The sequence below is a fragment of the Myotis davidii genome, unplaced genomic scaffold (assembly GCF_000327345.1).
Source record: "Myotis davidii unplaced genomic scaffold, ASM32734v1 scaffold543, whole genome shotgun sequence".
NCBI lineage: Eukaryota > Metazoa > Chordata > Mammalia > Chiroptera > Vespertilionidae > Myotis > Myotis davidii.
In genome coordinates, this window is record NW_006294117.1 from 184,288 (window position 1) to 202,018 (window position 17,731).

At 54.3% G+C, this 17,731-nt stretch overlaps 1 protein-coding gene across 5 annotated transcripts in view; it reads right to left on the bottom strand.

Annotated features, from left to right (window-relative positions):
* Positions 1 to 1,802: 1,802 nt before the first annotated feature.
* TNPO2 (transportin 2) overlaps positions 1,803 to 17,731 on the bottom strand; it is a 16,404-nt gene continuing 475 nt past the window's right edge. The window contains exons 1-25 of one of the 5 annotated variants that reach the window (XM_015566867.1): positions 17,642 to 17,725; positions 16,658 to 16,769; positions 15,323 to 15,398; positions 15,087 to 15,236; positions 12,972 to 13,078; positions 12,743 to 12,876; positions 12,581 to 12,662; positions 12,384 to 12,506; positions 12,157 to 12,275; positions 11,092 to 11,152; positions 10,829 to 10,994; positions 10,490 to 10,642; positions 7,880 to 8,105; positions 7,515 to 7,686; positions 6,969 to 7,055; positions 6,783 to 6,890; positions 6,541 to 6,699; positions 5,963 to 6,050; positions 5,681 to 5,779; positions 5,039 to 5,134; positions 4,634 to 4,709; positions 4,268 to 4,367; positions 4,114 to 4,188; positions 3,874 to 4,000; positions 1,803 to 3,794 (exon numbers count right to left, since the gene is read on the bottom strand). In XM_015566867.1, coding sequence (XP_015422353.1) covers positions 3,893 to 4,000; positions 4,114 to 4,188; positions 4,268 to 4,367; positions 4,634 to 4,709; positions 5,039 to 5,134; positions 5,681 to 5,779; positions 5,963 to 6,050; positions 6,541 to 6,699; positions 6,783 to 6,890; positions 6,969 to 7,055; positions 7,515 to 7,686; positions 7,880 to 8,105; positions 10,490 to 10,642; positions 10,829 to 10,994; positions 11,092 to 11,152; positions 12,157 to 12,275; positions 12,384 to 12,506; positions 12,581 to 12,662; positions 12,743 to 12,876; positions 12,972 to 13,078; positions 15,087 to 15,236; positions 15,323 to 15,398; positions 16,658 to 16,756 — 2,664 coding nt within the window. In that variant the 5' untranslated portion in view covers positions 16,757 to 16,769; positions 17,642 to 17,725 and the 3' untranslated portion in view covers positions 1,803 to 3,794; positions 3,874 to 3,892. Of the gene's footprint in view, positions 3,795 to 3,873; positions 4,001 to 4,113; positions 4,189 to 4,267; positions 4,368 to 4,633; positions 4,740 to 5,038; positions 5,135 to 5,680; positions 5,780 to 5,962; positions 6,051 to 6,540; positions 6,700 to 6,782; positions 6,891 to 6,968; positions 7,056 to 7,514; positions 7,687 to 7,879; positions 8,106 to 10,489; positions 10,643 to 10,828; positions 10,995 to 11,091; positions 11,153 to 12,156; positions 12,276 to 12,383; positions 12,507 to 12,580; positions 12,663 to 12,742; positions 12,877 to 12,971; positions 13,079 to 15,086; positions 15,237 to 15,322; positions 15,399 to 16,657; positions 16,770 to 17,641; positions 17,726 to 17,731 lie in introns of those variants that run through there. The other 4 variants (XM_006768199.2, XM_006768200.2, XM_015566868.1 and 1 more) reach the window with 4 other exon arrangements.

Below are 17,731 nucleotides of genomic sequence, written 5' to 3' on the forward strand. Positions count from 1 at the left end.
TGCCTGATGACGTCAAGGCGCCGGCCGGAAGTGAGCGGCCCGCGTGAACCTGGCTGGATGCTGACACCCGCCTCGCCCCCTCCTGCCCCGGGGGTCTCGCTCTGGAGCTGCGTAGGCCTGGAACATGCAGACTTCTGCTTCCTGTGTTTTTTATTTTTATTTTTTAAAATATTTATTGACTTTTTACAGAGAGGAAGGGAGAGGGATAGAGAGTTAGAAACATTGATGAGAGAGGAACATCGATCAGCTGCCTCCTGCACACCCCTTACTGGGGATGTGCCCGCAACCCAGGTACATGCCCTTGACCGGAATTGAACCTGGGACCCTTCAGTCCGCAGGCCGCCGCTCTATCCACTGAGCCAAACCGGTCAGGGCGGTTCCTGCACCTCCGGTGGTGCCGACGCAGGCCAGCCGGCTCTGGTTTGAAAACCGCGGCCTCCGGGTGACACCGCACCAATTAGAAAAGCAAAGCCCTTTTCCGGGTTGTCTGGGGCGGTGACTCGAACTCCTCTCTCCTTCCGCAGCTAGAAACATGCGGTTACACTGCAGGGGCTTCGTGGAACACAAGTGAATCATGCCGATAAAAACAGCACCTGACTGGGAGCCTTTGAGCCAGGCAGTGACAGCACAACACTACCCTCCGCCAGGCTCCTCGTATCCACGCTTTGTCCAAGCATTATCTCCCCAGAGCACCTACTGTGAGATCGCTACTGTCTCCCGGTGTCCTCTCCCCTCCCGCTGTCTCTCTAAGGGACATGTCACTGCTTCCTTGTTTATAGTTTCCCCTCACTGAAGTGTACACATGAGTTCATGTCGGATGTGTCCGCATTTCCCCAGGTTGGTGCAGGTGATCCTGGGCCATACTGAGGTTGCCACATTTTATTGAGGCTTGCCCCTCTGGAGAGCCCAGCAGTTTCTCACTTGCCTTAGTAATTGACGCTATCTTACCTACCTCCCTCAGGCCTGGTGCTGGGCCAAACTTTCTACAAAAATGTCTAACTTGCCATATGGCAAATGGGAACATGGGCCCCTCCGCATGTTCCAACTCCCCCTGCCACCCTGGGAAATACAGTGAGGGCCATCTGTAAGCGGACTGTGAGACCTTGGGAACCTGGCCAGCAACTCAGGCTAAGAACAGCCAAAGAGAAGCTTTTTTAGATGTGAGCCTGAATTGTAAACAGCTAGTGTTTTGATTTCAGATAGGCACATCCCCCTCCATTTTTCTGTACTCTATAAAGCACCAGCCAGCCGCCCCTGGTGCTACCTGTGCACAGGCTGATGGGACTTAGCAATTCATCTTCATTGGTTGACACCACAGGTGCGCATGTAAGTCCTAATAAACCTATGTCTTTCACAGCCAGTCCTCCGGGCTATTTCTTTGGAATCTATGAACAACAACACTGAAGTTTTCTGGGACCTCAGCACTTTGTATAACACATGCCCAGCTACCCAGTGTGGAAGTCAGTTTAGTCTAAGGCAGGTGGGGATCTTGAACCTAGACTACAATATTAATGGTTCCCCTTTAGTGAGCTCAGGACATTCAGTGAGCTGTAATTATGGCTGAGAGAATGCACTCCATGTATTTATTACATTTAATCTTTACCTTTCACGTTTAACCTAACCATTCTACGGGGAGGAAAACTGAGGCTCCCAAGTAATATCCCTTGTTATTGCTTAGTTCCTTTCCCACTCCCCCAATTATTTCCTGAATCTTGTGCACCCCCATTCTTAAAGCTTCCCGGTTCCTTCCAACATCTCTACTGCCAAAGACAAGGACACAGGAGGCCGGGTGGAGACCGAGGTTTCACAAGAAACTGATCTTTACTCAACAAAGTTCTACACAAGTGGAATCTCACGCCACCTCGGCGCCAATCCCCAGCACAGCACAGTAACAAATGGACAGACCCTGGAGCCCGCAGGAGGAAGAGGGTGAAGGGGAAAGAGGGACATGGGAGCAGGTGGGACTGTGGATCGAGGCCAGTCAGGGTCCACAGCCCAGGACAGGGGAGGTTGAGAAGCTACACCTTCGTTGTGCAAAAATCAACCAAAAATAAATTAAAATTAAATAGTTAAAAAAAAATAAGACAATGAACCAGAGTCCCACTTCCCTGAAGGCAATTGGAGACCCTCATTCTGGGTGGAGTAGTTCCCAACCCATCAGCCAGCCAATCCAATCCACACACCCCAAGACCCAGCAGAGGCTGCTCCAAAGAATTGGAATTACCAGGAAATTAAATGGTATTAAAATTTTTTTTTCTTTTTTCTTTTTTACAAATGGCTTCCAGAGACCTGCTGGAGTTTCAAGGGGGAGGGGGAACCAGCTGAGTTTATGGAATGTGCACCAAGTGCCCCTTGGAATAGAGGCAGGGCCTGACCCTGTCTGAGAAGACACAGGACTATGATGGGGGTAGGGTCCAAGAACCCAGTGGGATGGATGGAGCAGGCCCCAAGATGCAGGAATCATCAGCCCCCCCAAAGCCCCTAAAGGGACCCCTAAAGTAAAAAGCAGGGGAGGAGGAAAAAGAAAACATTAGGAGGGCCGCAGGGCCCAGCTTCATTTCTAGGCCAACTCAGAATCACATTCCCTCTAGTTCTAGGGGATCCTCTCTCACTGTGACCACACCCCTGGCCAACCCCAGAAGGATCCCTAGAATCACTGCCCCAATCTGGTAGGCTCTTGGGGCCACTGGGAGCAGTGATGAACAGGAAGACTCAGGGCCTCACCACTCCTCTAAGCCCTTGCTTTCCTTCTTGCTGGCAAAGCATAAGCTTTTGTCTCATCAACATCAATTAAATGCCCCAGCCCTTATTATAAAAACTTGGGTCTGGAACTTGAGGAGGGCTCTCTGGAGCACAGAGAAATAGACTGCCCTTTAAATGGACACGCTTATGGAGAGAGGCAGGGGTAGGTGTCAGCCACTCTGGCCACTGCAGCTCTCTTCCAGAAAAAGGCCCCAGCCCAGTGTCTTCATGTCACTGGAGCACAAGCGAGGGAGGAAGGGAGACCTCTGGCCAGCCCTAGCCACTCCTCTGGTCCCCACTCTTCTGGCTGGGATGAGGCAAGGAGAGGGACATGGGGGCTGCGGCTGCCATAGAGCTGGCAGAAGTGTGCTGAGCAGGTCAAAGTGTGTGTGTGTGCTGACAGGGCAGCCCCAAGGTGGCCATCCTCTTATCCCGCCCTGGGTTCCCTGCAAAGGACCCCAACCCACCCAGCCCTCCCCAATCATCATCAATTCTGGTAAAACGGCTGAAGCGTCTTAAACTCTAGATGCAGGTTACACGGAAGGCCTCATGGGTTAACTCAGGGGTTCACTAATTCTACTGTCTCCATGCAGTCAGGGAAATGGTGGGGCAGCTGACCCAGCCTAGCTGGCTGCAGCGCCCACACATGCGTGTAGCCACGTGTGTACGTGTGTGTACGCACCTCTACAGGGACCCCCCCTCCCCGCCTGCTTTCCCCCTGCCTCACCCTAAGCTGATTCGGTCGGCGGTGTTGATTCTTCCCCCCCACATGGCTGGCCCATGTGGGCTGCCTGTGGTGACCCTACTTAGAGAACAGGGCCCTTGCTGCCAAGAAGTCCCACCCCCCTCCCATTTGTAGGATGAGTGTGGAGGCCCCACCCACCTGCCCACCACTGCGGCCACCCAGGCCAGGCATGGCAGGTAGATGGGCAGGGAAGGCATCTGGATTTGGGTCCCACTCACTCCTCCCTAACCCCCCTCGACCAGGGCACGGCAACTTCCGGACGCGGTGTGCTCCCCAGCCACCCTCCGATGACGACGCAGACAGAAACCTGCAGGGAGAGGAAGAATCAGGGCCTGTGCTCCCTCAGCCCGGATGACAGCACCAGCCCCTACATGCAGCCTCCTCACCGGCAGTCTCAATGCTCCTCTAGACTCCGTAGAAGGCAGCCAACCTCTCCTTGAGCAACGGCGGGAACTGCTCTGAGAACTGCTGCCAGTTTTCCTCTCCAACTTGGTCTTTGAAGCCATGGAGAATCTGCGGGCCGGGGAGGTTGGACACCAGAACAGAGCAGATGAACTCAGCCTCTCCCCAGAGAGCCTTCCCCTGCCACCTCTTGGGACTACATCAGGGCGAAGCAGGAGCCTCACCTTATAAAACATGTCCCGAAGGTCATCCTTAGGGCTCACCCAGGAGGCTACAGCATCGCAGAAGAAAATAAAGTCCTGAAATGTGACGGATCCCATGTGAGGGGCCGCCCGAGCCCAGCCCCAGTGCCTTCCCTCAGAGCCCAGCCGCCCCAACCTGCACGACGCCCCCGGGGTTGACGCCTATCATCATGCAGATGCCTCGGAAGGCTGAGTCCTTCTCCTCATTGTCCCTGATGTTCCTGAGGGATGTGCACCTGTGGGGAAGGTGAGCAGGGGGGAATCAGCCGGCAGGGGTGGGGCAGGAGGGGCATCCATAGGAACAGTGGGTAGAGGGGCTGGGGTGGGCCTTGTGTCTACGGGGCATGGAGGAAGCAAGGGGTCAGAGGGTGATGGGGCTGGGACGTGCATCTGAGGGTGAGCAGGGCTGGGTGGACACAGGCAAGGGAACGGATTGGGCCTGTCCCACCCACTCTGCCGCCCGGCCCACCATACGGTAGGCCCCACACAGATGAGCACACACCAAGGCCGGATGAACTGCTGCAGCATGGGTGCCACCTCCTGTGGGCACACGTAGCCCAGGCGGCCGATGGTAATGGCTGGAATGGCAGAGGGACTCATCAGGCGACCTGCAACCCCGAGTGGCCCCGGGACAGTACATGGGGGGGCCTCTGGCACCAGGCACCAAGCCCCGTCCCACGGGCCACAGGGGAATAGCTCCTGCCAGCCACCAGGGCCTGGAGCTCGGCCCCGCTTGGGTCTTCCCTGGAAGCCAGCATTAGCTTTCTTGCCTCACCTCCCAGAACCCCTTCCAGGTCCTTCCAGATACCTTCCCTGTTTCTTCCCCAGGCCACTTAACTATACTCCCAGCCACGAAGCCCACCTCCAGGAGGCGAGCAAGGGGGCAGCAGCCAGACCTGGCGCCCACCTGTGTTTTCCAGCAGGGTCTTGGGTGTGTTGGGCCGGTTAATGATCTCCACCAGGTTGTTGAGGACCATCTGCACGTAGGGCTGCATCTCTGCCCCTGGGGGAGCAGACAGTCAGAGCCACACACAGCCCCCGCCACCCATGCCACCCACCACAGTTGCATCTAGATACTGGCCAAGCACATCTAGTGACAGAGCAAAAAACCTTTAGCCGGTTCCTGGGCCAGGACCATAGCCAACCAGAGGTAGATCCACACCCTCTAAACACCAGAAGCTTCCCTGGAGTCACTGATGAACACCAAGGTGAGGCCAGATGGCCAGCTCCTTTGCGGGGAGAGGGGAAGCTGCCAAAGTCTCCCTACCAATCCCTGTGGAACTGCATTTGGGGTGGGGAGGTGGCAAATTGTCCAATTAGAACAAGGCTCCTGTCCTGCCTCTTTACAGAAGCCAATCACAGATGGCCTTTCAGCCATTCGGCCCATCTCATGAAAATGCTCAGAGGTACCCACTTGCCCCTGGCCCATGGGAGCCTTCCTCAAGGAGCACCAGCACCCTCTCAAGGGGACCTGTCACTCAGAGCCAGGCTCCAGGCCAGGAACAGGTCAATGGGGAGGGCAGAGCCTGCCCACCTGCAGGGCACTCACCCATCTGCATGCAGATCTCGCCAATGGCCCACGTGGCATTGTTGCAGACTGAGATGAACTCAGGGTTCAGGTTGGTGCCCAGGATGGGCATGAACTCAGCTGGTGGGGGAAAAGAGGAGTGTTGAGCAGGAGGACCCGCAGGGTGAGCTCCCGGACCGGGCTGGGTGGGCCCCATCAGACAGTACGAACACATCCTAGTTCGGTCACAGTCCTCCCTGGTCATTGTTCCATCACTTGAGGCCAGGGCGGGGTTGTGAGGTGAGGAAGAGATGGGTGTCGTACCAATACAGGGCTTGACATGGATGAAGCAGGCTTTGGTGAGATCTCCCAGGAGGGCAAAGGAGCTCTGCCGAACTTCAGGCATCGAGTCCTGGGGGTCAGAGCAGGGTCAGCATGGCACGGCTCCCCTCCCCTCTACCAGCTGGGGTCCCAACTAATCCCTCAGCTCAGGGCAGCTAGGGGAGCAGTCCCAGGAACACAGCCTAACCCTTCCACTTCCCAGCACCAAGGCTGCGGGCCCCCACATACACCAGGGCTCAGGGGCCGTGTGAGCCAGTGCCTTGCTCAGGGCACTGCTGCAGAAGGAAGGGGCACACGTAACTGCTGATACGTGGGCTGGGGTGATGGGGAAGGGGCTGTGCTTTCACGTTTTCTATTTTCTACTTCTAAGTTTTCTACATTGTTGCCTTGAAAATGCGTTTGTACTCATGTCTTAATCAAATGCCTTTTTAAAAGAATTATAAGTTTTTTTAATAGGCCCCCTTTCCCGGATGTCCTTGGGGACCCTGACCCCCCAGGGTGGCCCACAAAGGCTGTTCGGTGTCATCACTGTGAGAGGTCTGCGAAGGGTGCCCACCCACCTGCATGCACTGGAACAGCAGTGTCATGATGTTGCTTCGGGCCACCAGCTGCTCCACGTGGCCACCCAGGCCCTCGGCCAGGCCGCTGAGCAGGTCTAGTGCCACGATCATAAAGTCCTTATCGGGAGCCTCGTACTGCTCAGGGTGCTGGGTATACATCTGGGCAGAGGGGTAGGCGGGACGGTGAGGGCGGTAGGCCAGGGCTGGAGCAGCAGCGGAGGAGCGGGCAGATGGGTGCTCACCATGGCCTGGGCCAGTGTCTTCTGCACTAGGGTGACGCAGCGCTGGTAGACAGGCTCGCAGTAGGGCAGGAAGCCGCTCTGCAGGGCAGTGGCCACGGATGACAGACACTGGTGGGAGGAAGGCAGGAGAGGTGAACTTGGGTGGGGTGGGGCAGGACTGTGGGAGGGAGCCTGAAGCCCACCCACCTCCAGCAGAGGAAAGAGGTCCTTGTCTTCATCCTTGAGCTCGTTCCACTTCTGGATGAGCGGAGGCATCAGCTTCTGGATGTATTCCTGGAGGGGGAGCAGGAAGTTGGGGTTCTCTGGGCAGACGTGGCAGTCTGGGAACCAACAGGGCTCCCTATGACCCATGAACATCTATTGCCTGAGCAATGAGGCCTGGCTCCCCACTGTGTCTCATGGGATCCTGCAAGGCCTGGCCATCCAGCCAGACCACCAGTTCTTCTCACCCATCCCAAGCCCTGCCCTATCTACCACTGCCCCTTCAGGAGCCTGGGCCAGCCTCCTGGTACCCGCAGGCCCCTGAGCTCCCAGCACAGCACTTACCATGCTGTTTCATAACTGTGTGTCTCCCCCACTAGACTGGGAAAGGGCGAGGGCAGGGGCCAGGGCTCTGTCTACCTGTCGAGGTCATGGCCATGTCCCTGGTGTGCAACACGGGGTCGCCGCCAGGTCCCTGGATGCCAGAGGTAAGCAGGGAATCGGGAAGAGGGAGGTGCTGTGGGGTCTCACCGGCTGGTTGAGATGGTGGCCCACAGAGTCAGCCAGGGTGCCGATGGCATCATAGAGGATGAGCAGGTTCTTATGCTGGTACTTGCCAAAGGCAAAAACAAGAGTGTCCAGGATATAGCTGAGGTAGGGCACCAGCTCTGTGCAGGCCTCCTCCTCCAGGGTGGCAAAGGCACTAGAAGGGGAGAAGGGGCTCAGTGGGCATCTACAGGTGGCGGCTGGGCCAGAAGCAGATAGAGCACCCGGGATCAGCCAGTACGAATACGTTAGAAATCAGCGAATATCAGAGGTAATGAGTGTCATCACTTCCCGGATGGCAGCCAGCGGTGCAGGGGGTAAGGACTGGGGGGCCAGGGGCCAGGGGTCACCTGCAGGCTGCCTCCTGCACCCTCTTGTTGCCATCTAGGATGCGCTTGAGCAGTTCTGTCATCAGAGGCTTGAGGTGCATGTCTGGCGGCTGGCTGACCACCCAGTGGGCGTAGCGACTCAGCGTCCAGCAGGCAATGGAACGAACCAGGGCCTTCTTGTCCGACAGGCACTGGATGAGGTGTGGGATCAGCTCGGGAAGGTAGGGTACCATGCCCTGCATACAGCCTGAAGGACAGCACAGGGACAATCCTGAGTCCAGTTCAGCCCAGCCACACCCACTCTTTAGGGGAGAGGATCAGCCAAACCTGTCAGATGGGTAAACTGAGGCTCAGAGGTTAAATAACTAGCTCAGAGTCCTGACCGAGTAGGTCAGTTGGTTAGAGCAGCGTCCTAATATGCCAAGGTTATGTGATCCATCTCCCATCAGGGCATATACAAGAATCAACCAATTGCTCTAACCGGTTTGGCTCAGTGGATAAAGCGTCGGCCTGCAGGGTCCCAGGTTTGATTCTGGTCAAGGGCATGTACCTTAGTTGCGGGCACATCCCCAGTAGGCAGTGTGCAGGAGGCATCTGATCAATGTTTCTAACTCTCTATCCCTCTCCCTTCCTCTCTGTAAAAAATCAATAAAAATATATTTTTTTTAAAAAAAAGAATCAACCAATGGCCCTGGGCTGTGACTCAGTGGTTAGAGTCAGTCCGTGCCCCAAAGATCATGGGTTCGATTCCCGATAAAGGACACATACCTGGATTGTAGGTTGAATTTCCAGCCCAGGTTGCGGCAGGGGCAGGAGGCAGCCAATTGATGTGTCTCTCACATGGATGTTTCTCTCTCTCTCCACACCCACTTTTCCTCCTTTCCTTCCTCCCACCCTTTCTAAAAATCAATGGAAAAATATCCTCAGATGAGGATTAACAACAAAAAGAATCAACCAATGAATGCATAAATAAGTGGGACAACACATCAATGTTTCTCTCTTCCTCTCTAAAGTCAGTAGTGAAAAAAGTTTGAGTCAGTGAAAAGTAGGGTCAGGAGGGGAGGCCACAACAGGGCAAACCTTTCTTTGCCACCAGCTCCACCTCAACATGGTCACTCACTAATTCACAGATGACCAGGCTGCACACTCACTCAGGCTTTGTGGGAAGTGACCACACAGGTTTCTTTTGAAACTTTTCCTGGATGTTTGTGATATTTCTTTCTCTATTTTCCATCTTCCTTTTTTTTAAAAAACCATGAGTATGTCTTACATCAACGTGAGACACATATCAATTGGTTGCCTTTCTCGCAAGCCCCTACCAACCACCAGGGATGGGAATAAAACCGAAACTCCTCGGTCCCCGAGCTGATGCTCTACCACTGAGGCAAACTGGCCAGGGCTATCTTTTTCTCTTAAGTATGTTTTTATTGATTTCAGAGAAAGGAAGGGAGAGGGAGAGAGAAACATCAATATGAGAGATAATCATTGATCAGCTGCCCCTGGCATGACCCCTACTCGGGCTCACACCTATAACCTGGGCATGTACCCTGACCTCCTGGTTCATAGATCAACGCTCTTTTAATTAGAGAACACAGATAATGGCACACCCCCTAATAATCTAAGACAAGAGACCCTTTTTTACTGGCTTGATGTTAGTTCCTCCAGCTCTTCTTCATGAATATGTAGAATACCTAATGTGAGGGAACCTATCCTTAGATAAATTTTGAAAGCTCTCCAGGGTGAGGGCTCCTGAGCTTATCTTAATTTTTTAAAATTTTTATTAATTTCAGAGAGGAAGGGAGAGGGCGAGAGAGATAGAAATATCAATGAAAAGAGAATCAATGATCAGCTGCCTCCTGCGTGCGTCCACTGGGGATCCAGTGCGCAACCTGGGCACGTGCCCTTGACTGGAAAACCGAACCCAGGCCCTTCAGTCCGCAGGCTGATGCGCTATCCACCCAGACAAACCAGCCAGAGCTGAACTTATTTTTTAGGACAGGCCTGGATGCTGAGACAGTCACAAGTGAGGCCGGTAACAGACTCGAAAAGCCCTCTGGTTCATTCAAGCTGTACATTCCATCAGGACAAAGCGCGCTCGAAAGCCACATCAGTAATAGCCCACCATGTGAATTTGTAGAAACACGACCACGGCACACTTCTCATTCTGGCAGGCCAGCCCCGCAGCCAGGGAGCAGGTTTGAGGCTCAGCTGCACCCTGGGTAACTGGGGAGGTGATGTACATCCCTCTGTACCTTAGTGTCCCCATCTATGAATCCCATCTCATTAGGTTGGACTGAGCCCATAGAACAGGCTGCCTGCCACGGGACATGCACTGCGGAAGTGACATTATTGTTGTAGCTATAATTATGCTACAGCCTCAAAGAATTGCATATCCATGAGAATTAAGGAGAGGGTTTGCATTTCAGGGTTTGGGGTTCCTTTAAGGCTCATAGGCTGAGGGTAAGATTCAAATCCCAGATCTGTCTGGAGAGGCTGAGCAGGCCTCTGGAGGGAACTCAGGGATGAGTTCCATCACCACTCTCTGCCCCCAGGCAGCTCCGCCTAGGCCAGCCCGTCTCATGCTAGCACAAGGGTCAGAGGTCAGGCAGTCAGTACAGCCAGGGCACTCACCTTCGGCGATGGCGCCCAGCACTAGGATGCCCGACTCCTTGACGACCCATTCAGGGTGAAAGAGGAGGCCCTTGAGCAGGGGAAGGAGGTGGGGCAATAGTTCCTCCCGGAAGACATTGGCCAAGACATCCAGTGCAGCCGCGGAGCACTTTCCTGGGACAGGAAGGAAAATTGTGGGGAGGGGGAGGCAGGCTCAGGGAAGCCCATCAGGCAGGGTCTCCTCCACCATACCCCCAGGTCAGAGATCACGATTAGGGTGATCTTCATGATCTGCTCCAAGTAAGTTTCTCCTCACCTTCCAGCCCCACCGCCCGCCACCCCTCCTGCCGGGCCACGCACTCAGATTCCAGTCCGATAAAGCGTCATCATCATCGTCGTCCTCAGCATCCTCCGAGCCGTCAGGCCTCTCGGCCTCGTGGGGCAGTGTCACAGTGCGCGACTTGTGGAAGCGGGGCTTAATGTCCTGCTCGCTGTCGGGGACTGCCTCGTCCTCTTCCACATCTCCCTGTAGGCCAGACAAACCACTAAGCACCACCAGAGCCAGCCCCAACCCCCCACCGCCCTCACCCGCCTGCCTGTGCCCGGTGGTCAGCCCCGCTGACCTTGAGCAGGATAATGTCAATTTCCGAGTACTTCATCCCATTCACCAGGATAGGGATCAGCCTGTTGGGAGAGAGGTTATTCACTGGGAGGCAGGGTGCCCTGGGGGGATTGAAAGCCTGGGCAAGAGGAAAGCAGAGGTACAGATGGGAGTGTCAAGGGCAGACTGTAGAGCGCACAGTGATTCTGCTGGCCCCGCATCCCTTCATTTCCCTTAATGGGAGCTACCCACTGTGACAGGCACAGAGCTGACACCACTCCTGGCTCCACAGGAAGGCTCTTGACCCAGACCTGGACACCGCTGAATACACTGAGCTTAGAACAGTGCCTGACCCCTAGTTCTCCTAAGGCAGGGACATGTGGCCCAGTCACCAGGAACTTCCCTGGGATGGGGCCAGGTGAGGGGAGCAAACAGGCAAGGCAGCCAGCCCCATCCGCTGGCGCCCATGTACCTTGGGATTGGAAACTGTGATTAGTCTTCGCTGACTTGGGGACAGGTGAGTGATCCAAGCTGACCCTAGGAGTTTTGCTGGAGATACTGGTCAAGAGGGAATTCTTTTTCAGAGGTTCCTAAGCTGTAAAGCTGTAGAAGGCCACAGCCAGGAGGGAAGGTCATGCCTGAGAACAAAGCCAATGGAGAGGAAGTAGATCTGAGACTAGACAGCTGCCTTTCACATCCTTTGAGCACCTGGACCCAACTATGCCTAAAGCCTCTCTTGACTTCTCATTTATTCCATCTATAACTTAACTAACTTTTAAGTCACTAAAGCTACTTTCATATCTTCCAAAATATATGCAGGCACCCAGCGAGTGTTGCCCAGTGGTTAAATGTAGACCTATAATTCCTGATCAGGGCACACGCCTGGGTTGTGGGCTGGATCCCAAGTATGGGACAAGCAGGAGGCAGCCAATCAGTGATTCGCTTTCATCATCGATACTTCTCTCTCCCTCTTCCTTCCCCTCTGAAATCAATAAAAACTGAACAAAAGTGTGTGCAGGTATAAAAAGTAAGCTGAAACAGGAAAGGTGGAGGCTGGGGTGGGACAGCACACAGGAGAGACACTCACTGGACCAGGTGGGAGGCCAGGACGTCCTTGCAGATGGGCTGTTCGGCCAGCGTCAGCCAGAACTCACAGGCCTCAAGGGCCACATTCTCGTCATGGTCCTGGGTCCTCTGCAGCATATACTAGGGGAGTGGAGTGAGAAAAGCTTGAAGGCCCTGCCCAGCTGGGGGTGATACCCGCTGTGCCCCCAGCCCCACAGCACCCACCCAGGCTGGCCTGGGTGTGCACACCTGGATGATGCTATGCATGTGGGGGATAAGCCTGTCGATTCGCACTTCCAGCAGCATCACCAGGGCACGGCACACATTCTTCCGCACCTCGGGGTCATCGTCCACAGCCAGGGCAAACAGGTGCTGCAGGGAGGGGAGGGTCAGCCGCAGCAGGGACCCTGGCCCTCACCCTGCTCACCCCCAGCCTGGCAGCCCACCTCAATGAAAGTGTCAATGTTGTCCATCAGCGCCTGGGCCCGGTCCATGATGAACTGGTTCACACAGGCGATGGCATGGGACCTGGCAGGGAGTGGGCATGTGGGTCACCCCCGCCCTGCCTATTCCAGGCCCCCTGCAGACCCCTGGGGAGCTGCACCCACCGGATCTTGGGGCTGCAGTGCTTGAAGAACTGCAGGAACTTGGGGATCATGATGTTGAGGGGTCTGTTGAGGGCATCGCTATCCAGGAGCTCAGACGAGTCTTCACAGATCTTCTGCAGGGCGCCAAAGGCTCCCTGAAATAGTGAGGAACATACATGGATGCGGGTCTAGGTCCAGTCCTGATTCCCACTTGGGGGCAGGGGGTGGGGGGCCATGGCCCATGGCCTACCTCACATGTGTTGTAATCCTCCGAGTTGAGCAGGTTGCACAGCTGGGGCAGCAGCTCAGGCCACATCTGCAGCTCACCCTTGGAAGCGATGGTGGTGATGAGAATGCCTGGGCGGCCAGGAAAGGACGCTGCCTCAGGCTGGGTGCAGGTGGACTTGCTCGGCACCCCAGTTCTCCCTGCCACTCTCAGGATGCTCTCCCTGTGAGCCCCACACACCTTTTGAGATCCTCTGAGCCTTACTGTAAATCAGCTCAGTTCCAGGTCTCGGGATGCAGCACAGAACTAAATACAAAGTCCCCGCCCACAGGAGCTGTCTGTCTAGTGAGGGAGGCTGCTGGGTCAACATAAACCTGCAAAAAACCTGGGAGGGTATATGCCAAGAGCTAAAGGGGGAAATAAAGCAGAGAAGATGGCTAGCAAGAGCTGAGGACGAGGGTAGCAACTTAAAACTGCATGTCCAGAGCCTCCTCCAAGTGACATCTTGATATCTGAGCAAAGGCCTGAAGGAAATGAGGAAGCGGGTCCCTGGGTAAAGAGCATCCCAGGCAGAGAATGGCAGGTACAAAGGCCTGAGGGCAGGGGCATGCCTGGAGAGATTACAGATGGATAAGGAACCACAGGGCCTGAGCAGAAGGAGGTGAGGGCTGGGAGGGGCAGGGCCAAGAGGGCCACAGGCTTCCTGAGACCTCGTACTGCTTACTGGAAACCCAAGTCCAACCTGCAGTAGGCATCTGAACGAAGGATGAGGGCAGTACAGGGGTTTGGCAGCTGGGCTGAACATGGGTGATGTCAGTGCAGAGATAATACTTAAAGCCAGGAGGTGGCAGTCTTTCCTAGGGGAAGCTGCTGCCAATGCCAACACTCCGGATGACCCTGGCTTACAGCTCTGCTAGTAAAGGTGCTCCCTGACGTAGACTGTGAATGCAGTCGCAGCCCCATCCCTGTCTGTGTGACGCTGGCCACATCACCTAACCTTTCTATGCCTCAATGGGAACGAAGACCATCAGCCTACCAGGGCTACTGGGAAACTTCAGTGACGTAAATCAAGTATCCAGAGCAGAGCCTGACACCCAGAATGCACTTGGTGAATTCAGATCCTTCTGCTGGCATGTGGGGAGTGAGGGTGTATTGCTGGGGCTATGAGTCTCTTAACAAAAGCCAGGGCTGATCTTGTGGTAGGCCCCAGCATCTATCTCCAATTTTATACTATTTTTCTGTCTTTATTTCATTTTAAGACTACCTTCCCTTAGGGCAGTGGTTCTCAATCTTCCTAAGGCCGAAACGCTTTAATACAGTTCATGTTGTGGTGACCTCCAATTTCCTTGTTACAAATTGAACATAATTAAAGCATAGTGATTAATCACAAAAACAATATGTAATTATATGTTTTCCGATGGTCTTAGGCGACCCCTGTGAAAGAATCCTTCAACCCCCAAAGGGATCGCGACCCACAGGTTGAGAACCGCTACCTTAGGGTAAGCGCATCTGTCTTTTCACTTAAAATAGTTATATACAACACCCTTTTAAAAGCAAGTTTTAAGAGTTGACAAAGATTTTAAAGAAACAAAAATGTAAGTCATTATATGTCAACTAACCTCAATAAAACTGGGGGGAAATGTAAGTCAGTAACAAATAGTACGGATGTATTTATCAATAGTAAAAAGGCTTAAGATAAACTGCTCGAAAATTGTGGTCATCCTTCTGTTCACTGCCTCAGGCAGCCTTCCAGGAATCAGGAAGTCTCCAAGGCAAAGCCAACTCATTAATGACAGGAAGCTCCACAAGGGTAGGGAGCTCTGATTTTAATCTGCTGAGCCCTCAGGACCTAACACAAAATTCTGGGCATTGGGTGACTGCCTCCGAAGCAAGAATGGCTATTTCAAGAAGGAGTGGTTCAGAGCATGGACCTGCACTGGTCACCCTGAGCTCTGCTACTTACCAGACAAGTCCCTCAACCTCTCTGTGCCTCAGTTTCCTTATCTGCAAAATGGCAGTAGTAATAGTTCTACCATCCATGGTGAATCAATAGCCTTAACATTTTGAGATGCTTCCTGGCTGAGAGGAAGGGCTCAGGGTGTCATCACAGGGTGACTCCTGCTGCCCCCACCCCCTTACCTATGGTGGCTCGGATGAGGGATGAGGCATCGCCGATGTTGTTCAGACACTCCTGCTTGATGAAGTCCGCCACAGGCGGTGGGAAGCTCTGGTAATGCGCCTTCACATTGTTCTTGAGGATGAGGCCACTGAGAGAGCGAGTAGGCTCATCTGGGGGATGAGAACTGCGGCTCAGGGGACCACAGGGGAGCGAGTGGGGGTCTAGCCTGCATGGCGGGGCATCGAGGGCCTCATACCTTCTGACTTGAGTCTGGTCAGGACGAAGATCAGGTAGTTGTTGAAGTCGGGAAACTGGTTCAGTTGTTTGAGTTTCTGTCAGGTTGTTAAGGGACTTGGGAGACAAGGGCCTTCCCCCTACCATGTAGCTGACAGTACCTCTGACCTCTGGGACCAGGCAGCCACCTGTCAATCCCCATGCCTACAACAATGCAGTATTTCAGGCATGTCAAACTCATCCAGGAGGTGAGGGAGCGTCCCTGAGCTCCCCACCACTCTTGAAGACCTGGCCAGAGCAGGTAAGGATTAGCAGACCTGGCTCTGTGTGAAGATGGCAGCTGCTACTCGGCTCTGCTTACTAGCAATCCAATGTTGTCTGCTTTAAAAAAAAAAAAAAAAAAAAAAGGAATCCAAGCCCTGGCCAGTGTGGCTCAGAAGTGAGCGCGTTGCCCTAGCTGGTTTGGCTCAGTGGATAGAGCATCAGCCTGTAGACTGAAGGGTCCTGGGTTCGATTCCTGTCAAGAGCACATGCCTGGGTTCCAGGCTCGAACCACACTAGGAGGCGTGCAGGAGGCAGCCGATCAATGATGCTCTCTCATCGCTGATGTTTCTCTCTCTCTCTCTAAAATCAATAAAAATATATGGGGGGGAAAAAGAAGTGAGAGCATGTTTGCCAGCACACAGACAGGTTTGATTCCCAGTCAAGGGCATATACATGGGTTGTAAGGTTTAATCCCCACCCTGGTGGGGAAGGCAACCAATCAATCTCTCTCTCTCAACTTCCTCCCTCCCCCCTTTCACTCTCTCCAAAAATCAATGGAAAAATATCCTTAGGTGAGTATAACAACAACAAAAAAGGAAACTTGCCAATGGTTTAAGTATTTTAAGTTTAAGTATGTATAGGCCTGGTTGGCATGGCTCAGTGGTTGAGTGTCGACCTATAAACCAGGTCATGGTTCGATTCCTAGTCAGGACATGCAGGAGGCAGGCTCTCCCCAGTGGGGGACATGCAGGAGGCAGGCAATCAATGGTTCTCTCTCATCATTGATGTTTCTATCTCTCTCCCTCCCTCTCTGAAATCAATAAACATATATTTTTTTAAGTTTAATTATTTTCAAAAGTATTTTGAACAACCAATCGAAAAAAATTTTTTAACCATGAACCTAAACAAAAGTTGAATCCCAACTAGAGGTGTCATTCCCCCAACCCCAGAGTCACATTTCTTCTGGAAATGGGACCCAAAAATACTAACCCTTAATTCTCTGCCAAGGGATTAGGGGCTGGGCCGCATCCTCTGTGGCCTTCAGGGGATGCGGATGTCTGCCCAGTTCCCCCAGGCCCAGAAGGAAGGATACATCCTGCACGATTCGCTGAGTGGCTGTATTGGGTGACTGCGAGTCTTTAAGCAGCTGTAGGACCTGCTGCAGACCCTGCTCGTCTGGCTGCCAGTCCATGGTGCAAGGCAAGCTGCAGGGATAGGAGCTGGGTCAGGGCTCGGTCACCGGGACTCTGTGTGAGACGGGACTGAGACCCAAAGAGTTGGCAGCGGAAGTGTAATCAGAGGAGTGCTGCTGCCAATTCAGCCAACCTAAGTGGGGGGATTCTGCAGCCCCTGGCTGCAGGCCCTAAGGTTTCGAGGGCCCAGCCACTTCTCCAGCCAGGTACCCTGCCCCAGACCTCGATAACCTCTGGCCCCCGTGGTCTCCCCAGTGCAAGCAGATCCCCTTCTCCCGAAATTGAGACCTCAAGCTCCGCCACATCCTCTGCCGAGGCCTGGGGGTCCGGTCCCTGAGCCTCCCTAGGTGCACCATCCCAAGGCGTTCCGATATCATGATCCCTGCCGCCTCCCCTAATCCAGCTCAGCCAGATACAGACTCCCGTTTCAGGCCTAGCTGGACCAGCGATTCCCCTCAATCAGGCCGCTTGCCTCTCCGTGAAAGAGAGCCAGTCAAGGATGCCCACCCTGCGACAGAAGCAGGTAGGTCCCTGTCCCTTTCCCCCAAGCCCGTCTGGCCAAGCCTGTCCCCCATTCCCGCCCTCCGCCCCGGTCAGCAGCATCTCCTGCCGACGGATCTCCGCTGCTTCCCCCCATCAAGTTTGGACAAACCCCCACACCATCTCCAGCCGGAAACACCCCTCGTCGATCCCTGCGGATTCCCCCCAATCAGGCCGAACCACTCCTGGGGCACTCCCCCCCAACGGATCCAGAAAAGCCCTCTAGGCCGAAGTCTGACGACCCTCCCTATCAGAGCCCAAAAGAGCCCCCAACTTTTCAATGCGGCCTCTCCCAAGGAGACCCAACCAAGCCCCACCGAAGAGCACCCCCACCCCGCACACACCCGATCCAAGCGACGTCCCCCAATCAGATGATCTCCAGCCCGACCCTAGGCGCCCCACTGGCCGGATTCTCTCGGCACCAAGAGCGGACC